This window comes from Triticum dicoccoides, chromosome 6B (assembly GCF_002162155.2).
Source record: "Triticum dicoccoides isolate Atlit2015 ecotype Zavitan chromosome 6B, WEW_v2.0, whole genome shotgun sequence".
NCBI classification, from domain to species: Eukaryota; Viridiplantae; Streptophyta; class Magnoliopsida; order Poales; family Poaceae; genus Triticum; species Triticum dicoccoides.
In genome coordinates this window covers 98723733-98733213 of record NC_041391.1, presented here as the reverse complement: position 1 = coordinate 98733213, position 9481 = coordinate 98723733, and the positions used below count along the sequence as shown (strand labels likewise).

Genomic DNA, 9481 nt, shown 5'->3' with positions numbered 1-9481 from the left:
AAAACTCCGCCTGAAACCATGATGAAGGAGATCGGAAAAATTGCAACTTCTCCAATAAGTCGCTAAGACACCTGCCCCATGGTGGGTGCCAACTATCGTAGTTCTAAGTCTGACAATAGTGTAGGGGGGGTACTAAGGGAGAGGCAAGATCCTAGCTATGGAGTAGTTGTACACGCAAGAGTTTTACGAGTTCAGGCCCTTCTCGGAGGAAGTAACAGCCCTACGTCTCGGTGCCCAGAGACGGTCGACTGGATTATATGCGTGTGAGTTACAGGGGTGCGGACCCTTTACACTGAGGAGGGGGGTGGCTTATATAGAGTTCGCCAGACCCCTCCAGCCCTCAGTTATGCAGAGTTTAAAGTACATTAAGAAAGGGGGTTACTGGTAACACCCACATAAAGTGCTATGAAGATCATTAAGGCTACTTAATGACAGACCGTTACCTGCAGAGTGGCTTTAGATCTCCTGGCTGTCGAGTGATTGGCGTCATGGTCGAGTGATTGGCTTCATGGTCGAGTGTCTTTGAGTTCGTCGAGTGGAACACCTCTAGGTCGACTGACAGGTGGTTTCTTCTAGAGATGTCCTTGGGTAGGGTAGTTATGACAGGTCCATGACCCTACCCTAGGTACATAGCTCCATCAAGGCACGGTTGTGCTGTCGCAAGAGTCACGGCCGTGACTCTTGGAAACAGAAAAAAATGTGTTTTCTTTTTTTTCGCGAAAGGCACGGTTTTGCTTCCGCGAGAGGCACGGTTGTGCTTTCGCGAGAGTCACGGCCGTGCCTCCTCGGAAACGGGAAAAAACGCTTTCTGTTTTTTTCGCGAGAGTCATGGTTTTGCTTTCGCGAGAGGCACAGTTGTGATTTCGTCAGACGCATGGGCGTGCCTCTTTCGAAAAGGGAGAAACCCATGCTCCGGCTTCTGTTTTTTCGTCTGGGTTTTTTCGTGAAAAAAAGGTTCGTCAAAACCTATCAACATGGGATCTAGTTTTGAAGATCTCGACCCGAGGAATCCAACGGCGAAAGCGGTTCGAGATTTGGACGCATGGTTTAAGAGATAAAATGCTTTGAATAAACGGATCTACAAAAAAAGGGAAAACTCCCAGGTTGCGACAAGTGGCACACATGCAGCACGCCACTTGTCGCAACCTGGGAAATTGGAATGATCTCCGCAACGAGTACTCCTTAACTAGTGATTTGGCTTATCCTAAAAAAAAACTAATGATTTGGCTCGAAGGTGTGCTCCCCAACTAGTTTTTTTTTCCAGGGGACGCTCCTTGGAGACCTCCTATACGCCGCATTCTGCGGCAGAAAGTCAGGGCTTCGCACAGGCAGGGCTTCGACTGGGCCGGCCCATGAAGACAGCAACGAAAATCGAACGAGCACTGCAGCTAAAAAAAATCTATATGCGGTTGCTGGGATTCGAACGCATGATGCACTTGATATACAATACGTGCTCCTACAAGCTCACCTAACAATTGTATCTGGTTAAAAGAGTAGCATCAAGCTTAAAGAACCAAACACGATGCACAGAGCCGAAATAATTTAAGAACTTCGAAAGCAATATTTTTTTAAAACACAGAGTGTTCTGTGAAACACAAACACTTTCCAATTTTTTTTACAAGTTTTAGAAAAACTATAACATTATTGAAAAGCAAGAACATTTCTTGAAAATCTTGAACAATTTTTTTAAACCAGAATATTTTTTCAAAGTTCAAAACAAAATTTGGAATGGTGAACATATTTTGAAATTCCTGAACAAAATTTGCATACACAGTTTTATAAAAACTTGTGAACAAGTTTTGAAAACGGGACATTTTTTGAAACTCCTGGATAAATGAAAAAACATGAACAATTTTCGAATTTGTGAACAATTTTTGAAAACAGGAATATTTTTTATAAATTGTGAAAAAATTAAACAAAAACATTCCAATATTTTTTGAAACAAGAACATTTTTTGAAACTCCCGAAGAAATGAAAACATGAACAAATTTTGAACAATTTTTTAAAATGGGAACATTTTCTAAAATTGTGAAAAATTTGAATAAAAACATTCCAAACAATTTTTGTAAAACAAGAACATTTTTTGAAATGCCCGAACAATTTTTGAAAAATGCAAACAATTTTTGAATTTGTTAACATTTTTTGTAAACACGGAACATTTTTTGAAATTTTGAATATTTTTTAGAAACACGAACAAATTTTGAAATTTCCAACCAATTTTGAAATAAACAGAAAAACAAACAGAAAATAGAAAAAAAGGAAGAAAAAGAAACAGAAAAACGGGAAAACAGAAAAAACAAAAAGAAACAGAAAAATCGGTCAAAAAGGAAAAACGGTTCAGGGAACCTTCTAGAAGACCGGCTGACTAGCTCTGGTACAATGGGCCGGCCGCTGTGCGTACGGTCGACAATTGGAGGCAAAGAGCGTCGTATAGGGTTTTCCCGCTCCTTGTTCTAAAAGACTTCAATGTACAGTATTGCATTCCGTGTGGTTAGTGGGCCGGCCTTATTGAATTTATGACGGGCCGGGCTAGGTTGGGCCTGACTTCGCTGACCTACCTCAAAGTCCCAAACCCCACTTCACTAGCCCACCCCTCTCGTCCTGTCCCCCGTTCTTCTCCGACCACCCGCCTCGCCGGCCGCCACCTTCCCAGTTACCGCCCCGCAGGCCGCCACCCACCGCTTCCGCCTTCCCATTTACCACCCCGCCGCCGCAGCAAGACCGCCACATACCTCTCCGGCCAATACATGCTTCAGAGATGCCACTTACTCCGACCTGTTTCCTCCCCCCTCCTCCGCCGCCGCCCCATCCACTCCTCCGCTCCGCCCCAAGCCAACGGCGAGGTCGGCGCCGCGACCGACACCACTCTGCTGGGCCGTCTCACTCGCCTCCTCCTCCTCCACCGCTTCCCCGCCGTCTCCCGCCTCCTCTCCTCCTCCCCGCTCACACACGCACTCCTCCACGCGGCCCTCCGCCGCGTCCGCCTCGACCCGGACGCCGCCCTCCACCTCTTCCGCCTTGCTCCGTACCGCCCCTCCCTCCTCGCTCACGCCCAGCTACTCCACATCCTCGCCCACGCCCGCCGCCTGCCCGCCGCGCGCGCCCTCGTCGCCTCGCTCCTCTCCGCCCGCTCCAGCTCGGCAGCCCCGTCCCTCTTCCCCCACCTCACCGAGGTGTACAAAGACTTCTCTTTCTCAGCCGCCTCCTTCGACCTGCTCCTCCGAGCCCACGCAGACGCTGGCCAGCTCACCGACGCCCTCCACGTGTTCGATGAAATGGGGAGGTTTGGGTGCCGTCGCACCCTGCGATCCTGCAACCGCCTGCTCAACCAGCTTGTACAGGCTGGGGATGTGGGCACTGCGGTGGCTGTGTTTGAGCAGATGCGGTGTGATGGCACACTGCCGGACGAGTTCACGGTGGCCATCATGGCAAAGGCGTACTGCAGGGATGGGAGGGTGACACAGGCAGTGGATTTCGTGCAGGACATGGAGAGGATGGGTGTGGAGGTGAACCTGGTGGCATATCATGCGCTGATGGATGGGTATTGCGGAGTAGGACAGATTGAGGCTGCGAGAAGGGTTTTGCTGTCACTGGAGTCTAAGGGCCTGTCACCGAATGTGGTGACATATACCTTACTTGTAAAGGGTTACTGTAAGGAGGGGAGGGTGGAGGAGGCTGAGAGGGTGGTTAGGGATATGAAAGAAAATGAGAAGATCGTGGTTGACGAGGTAGCCTATGGTGCAGTGATCAATGGCTATTGCCAAAGGGGAAGAATGGAAGATGCCAACAGGGTAAGAGCCGAGATGATTGATGTCGGACTGCAGGTTAATTTGTTTGTGTACAACACACTGATCAATGGATATTGCAAGTTGGGGAGGATGGTTGAAGTAGAGAAACTTTTACAGGAAATGGAGGATAGAGGGGTGAGTCTGGATAAATACAGTTACAATACTCTAGTAGATGGGTATTGCAGACAGGGTTCCATGAAAAAGGCATTTGAAACCTGTGATATGATGGTAAGGAATGGGTTCGCAGGGACAACACTTACTTATAATATGCTGTTGAATGGTTTTTGTTCGTGTGGTGCTATTGATGATGCACTTAAATTGTGGTTCTTGATGTTGAAGAGGGGAGTAGTGCCTAATGAAATTAGCTGTAGCACACTGCTGGATGGTTTCTTCAAGGCAGGTAAAACCGAGAAGGCCTTGAACCTTTGGAAGGAAACCTTAGCAAGGGGTTTGGGAAGAAACGTGGTTACAATTAACACAGTTATCAATGGGCTGTGTAAGATTAGGAGGATGGTTGAAGCAGAGGAGCTATTTGGTAGGATGACGGAATGGAGATGTCCTGCTGACAGCTTGACTTACAGAACACTAATTGATGGTTACTGTAAAATAGGTGACCTGGATAGAGCTACTCAAATTCGGGTTGACATGGAACATTTAGGCTTTGCTCCTTCAGTTGAAATGTTCAATTCTTTCATAACCGGATTCTTTGTAGCTAAGCAAAGTGGCAAGATCAATGATATCGTTGTTGAAATGACTGCAAAGGGACTTTCTCCTAATACAGTCACTTATGGAGCCCTGATAGCTGGATGGTGTAAAGAGGGCAATCTGCATGATGCCTATAATTTATATTTTGAAATGGTCGAGAAAGGTCTGGCTCCAAATCTCTTCATCTGCAGTGCTTTAGTGAGCTGTTTCTATAGACAGGGAAAGGTTGATGAGGCAAATTTGGTGTTGCAAGAACTTGTGGGTACTGACATGATTCCAGACTGCAGTGCAAACACGCTTGATATTGGTAAAGTAGCACATGTCATTGAATCTGTTGCTGGTGGAAATCATCAGTCTGCAAAAATTATGTGGAACATTGTTATTTTTGGGCTGTGCAAATTGGGTAGAGTATCAGATGCTAGAAATTTGTTTGAGGATCTGAAAGTAAAGGGATTCGTTCCTGATAACTACACTTATTCTAGCCTCATTCATGGTTGCTCTGCCTCAGGTTTTGTCAATGTAGCTTTTGGCCTGAGGGATGCGATGTTGGGCGTCGGTCTTACTCCAAATATTGTAACATACAATTCTCTCATCTATGGCCTCTGCCAGTCTGGGAATGTTCAAAGGGCAGTTAGTCTTTTCAGTAAGTTGCAATCAAAGGGTATGTCCCCTAATGCTATCACCTATAATACCCTGATTGATGGACATTGCAAGGATGGTAATATAACTGAAGCCTTCAAGTTAAAACAAAAGATGATCGAGCAAGGTATTCGGCCTAATGTATTCACCTATTCTATACTGATCCATGGTCTCTGTACTCAAGGGTATATGGAAGAAGCAATCAAGCTTCTGGATCAAATGATTGAGAATAATGTGGATCCAAATTATGTTACATATTGGACACTGATTCAAGGTTATGTTCGGTGTGGTAATATGAAAGAGATCTCCAAGCTTTACAATGAGATGCATATCCGTGGACTTCTGCCTGCCAATGGTACTGGACATGTAAAACATGCAGATCCTGTTGTAATTTGTAAACAGCCAGAATGTAAATATGGACAGTGCTAACTTTTTGTTTGTGTATATATACTTTTCATTACTTGGAAGATGTTGGTCAGTTATGGCTTGCATGAGAAAGCAAATCACAAGGCTCCACCTCAACTTTTCAATGAATCGATAAGTTATCATTACCTCATTTTCTTGTATAAATTTAGTCTGATCTGTTTTTCTCCTGCTTATTTTTATTTCACGTATTAGTCTACTTAGTGTTAGGGATCATGTTTCACAAACCAGCTTTTTTTACAGTCAGAAGCTTCAAAGGTCTAGGTGAATGCACTGGAAGAAAACGTTCCGCTTTCTGCATCACACATTATCCTTTTTGTCCTACAATCGAGGGAGTACTCATGCAATCCATGATCATCTTTGGATCGATTTTATTAGGTCACTGTCTCGAGAGGTTTTAAAGGTGGTGGATATCATGCAAACTTCTCCAGTCAAGAAGAGGATGAAGGCACACTTTTTTGTATCATCATTCAGAGCTTCAAAGTGGCACTCTTGGGTGATAGTCTTTCATATAGATGAAAGGTAGAATATAAATTATTTTGTTGGGTTTAAGTGTTCTTTTCACGTTCACAAGTGTATTTGGATGTGCCTTTGAGTTGTTGTCTATTTAATCAACAAACCAGGTGTTATTGTTGTTTGTATCTGCACCGTAGGATTGCTAGGAATATGAGGATCCAAAACTCGTTAGATAGTATTAATGATTTTGTTAGTTCTACCAGTCGATGCTGAGTTGCTGACCTTCAAATATGTTATTCATGGCTTGTCTACTTATGCTATTGTTAGAAAAAATGGATAACCTGGGGCATGTTTTATTTTATCTCTCTAACAACAATTGCTTTGGTGAAGAAATTTTCAATGCATATAGGTAACATGCCATGTACGGTGTACCCTTCTTGCTCTTTATCTGGCTTTTCAAGGTGCCAAATATCACATTTGTGGCACATGTTTTCTGTCTTTTGTAGGTGCAAATAGTTCAATAGATAAATCATGGTCAAGAAGTGTATGTCTTAGATTATAGAGCCTCCATTATATGCTGCACATAATCCTGATTTATGGTCAAGTGCACTAAAATTAAATGAACATCATGCAATGCTCTTCATTCCGCTCACCATAGCATGAGCATAACATGTAGAACTATGCCTTAAGAACAATACTACATAAGCAATCATAATGCAGGAATAAAATATATTCTCCATCACATTTGTTCACCATGGTTAGGTGGTCATATATAGCCAAGAATCAAGCAATGGTCCCAGCACAATACAAACAAAGAATTTGATATTATTTACAAATAACGAAATGCTATCAAAAACTCAAACCTCCACCCTCTACAATTTTATAATGCACTAATGCAGCACATCCATGCATGTGAGCAAGACCTTTTCGAATAGCCTCCTGGTAAATTCTTGAGCAGATATGCACTTCGCTTAAACTTTCAACTTTCCTCGTGCTTTGTCATCATTAACCTTAATACCATTTTTTCTCACAAGTGCTCAGACGAGATAACAGGGAAGAGGTTCATTTGTTTTAGTACCACACAAAAACTCCGCCTTTTGAGATCAATTCTAATTAAAAAAATCTCAAAGAATTTCAATGCAGCTAACATTGATCTCATTGGCTTCCCTTGTACCTCAGACAGTTAACAGAGCTTCCTGGCGTCATCGGAGGTGGCCTCATCGAAGATGACAGTCAGTTTCTTGCAGATAAGGTGCTTTTCCTTTGTAAGGATGTCGGCCTGCATCGCCGCTGGCTTGCTGGCGATGTGCGTGCTCTGGTGGACGGAGCCTAGGGAGACACGAATCTTATGTCGGCGAGGTGGGGAATGAATAATATTCATATACAGAGCTTACACTTGATGACTACGAAAAAGATCATTCACACAATAGCTTTGGTAACGTTAGAGTGCAAAGTTGTTGCATCTTTTAAGTATTTTTCTTACTATTTTGTAACATGTTGCTGTTCTATATTGTTTTTGCATTTTATTGGCAACTAACACTCTTTCTATCAGCAAAGGCTTTATTTACAACTGAATTTTTATATTTTTTTTGCGGAACAATGTCATAGATGAGTTAATGCATGTTAAGTTAATTGATCTTTCTGAAGTGGAAGGACTTTGTAGAACTTGCCTCTGTTTTTGGAATACGTTATGGTGTCAAGACAAAGAAAACAAAATCCCTACACAGAATAGCTTTGGTGACATTATACTGGGGGATTTTGCTTAATTTTCTCTGCCAATTCGAGCATTGTTTTAATGGCTAATAAGTTCCTTAGATGTTTTAGTATTTTTTAAAACTTATCCATATGAAGTGAAGCACTAAAACATTGAAATTGCTTACAGCCTTCATGCTTGGATGGAACACTCCTTAAGGCTGATAAAATCGCAAGGAGAGGTACAAAAAGCACACTGCGTTTCTATTTATTGTTTTGTGTGACTTCATAATCTTTCTGTATATTTATCCTGCACGGTCCTGCAGGTCAGAGGAGAAGAAGCACGTGGTGGACAAACACACACCGGGGAAGCACCTGACATGGCATCACACTATTCTGTACACCGATGGCCATCTGCACATGAATAGGCAAGATTGTGCGCAGCAAAAGGCGCGCCACTATTTACCTCCAGGTCCTACATATCCAGTGAGTAACTCATATTTAATTGTCGGGTAAGTAAATATGACATGGTCAGAAGTCATGGGCTATGTGCTGCACAGCCATTCCTCTAAACTGGAAGTTGGAACAGTACAATCTGCAATCTTGTCGTAAAGCACATTGCGTATTCAATTGTTTTCAAGAACAATAGGTTTTTTAATCTTCCTTTCGCTCTGTGAAAATAACCTTGCACTCAGCGGATGATTTGAACTACGTGTTCAGTAACAACCCTAAGTTTCATAGGGTGACCGAGGTTTGATGAGATAACATTATACACACATGATCTTTAGGTAGAACAGATATATGGCCTGTCCAGTTTTATTGTCTCATCGAGTTTAAGGCATTGGATATCCTCCTGAGAAAATAGCATTTGCCACATGTGAACTGGATATTTTGCATTTGCCCCATGTGAGAGAAATATCATTTTGATATCCTCCTGAGAAAATAGCAGTCTTCGCAAGAAAAAGCTAACAGTACACCATCTGTTATTGGTTATTAGTAACAGTATATGCTAATTTTGCATTTGCATGCCTGCTGGTTTATGATGGCATTGAAAGATAAGAGCTCTATTCATATCTTGCTTGCACATGTTCGGGTTTCCTGTTTTGGTGCTAGATCGTTGTCCATGAGGTCTTATCGATTCAATAGTTATAGGAACTAAAGAAATCTAAAGGCGCATATGTTATCTAATTTTGTGGTACTTTCAGCTTTGATCTTGCAACTGAACCTGAATGCAAGTACTACTTACTTGGATGGATGGCTAAACTTGAAAGTGAGTAACTAAATCTGTGACCCCTGTGTTGCCCCCTCGATAAAAAATGTACATTGAGGTCAGCTATCTTGAACGTCACTTTTTTAAGTTTCAGTGCAGCATGACCATCATGAAGTTTTATCTTTGCTCCTCGGCATACTACTAATGGTTATGCGTCATCTAAAAATCTGGCGAACTGTTGTGATAGATGAAGGGGCCATGTGCAGCTATACTTCATGATTTTCCTCTTTAATATCCATATATTTTGGTCAATGTCTTGCACAAAATTTTGGTTATAGACCACACAAAGTGATCTTACCTGCGCAATAGGGTTCAGATGTTCGTATGACTAGTTGAGCATTTTCATTTCTCGTCATGGTTGCAGCAAGCTATGAGAAACTATATATCCAATAAAATTCAAGTTACACTGAAACCACTTTTAGAGTTCTAATTGAGAATTTTCTCAAAATTTACTGTATGTTGGCACGGTAATTAATTTTTAATGAACATGTGTAATATCAATGTTGCA

At 42.5% G+C, this 9481-nt stretch overlaps 1 protein-coding gene across 1 annotated transcript; it reads left to right on the top strand.

The window, feature by feature from the left end:
* Nucleotides 1-2616: 2616 nt before the first annotated feature.
* LOC119326346 (putative pentatricopeptide repeat-containing protein At1g19290) lies at nucleotides 2617-8529 on the top strand. The gene is made up of 3 exons (XM_037600017.1): nucleotides 2617-7370; nucleotides 7894-7945; nucleotides 8030-8529. Exon 1 carries the CDS (start codon nucleotides 2748-2750, stop codon nucleotides 5559-5561), a length of 2814 nt encoding a protein of 937 aa, XP_037455914.1. The 5' UTR covers nucleotides 2617-2747; the 3' UTR covers nucleotides 5562-7370; nucleotides 7894-7945; nucleotides 8030-8529.
* Nucleotides 8530-9481: the final 952 nt, after the last annotated feature.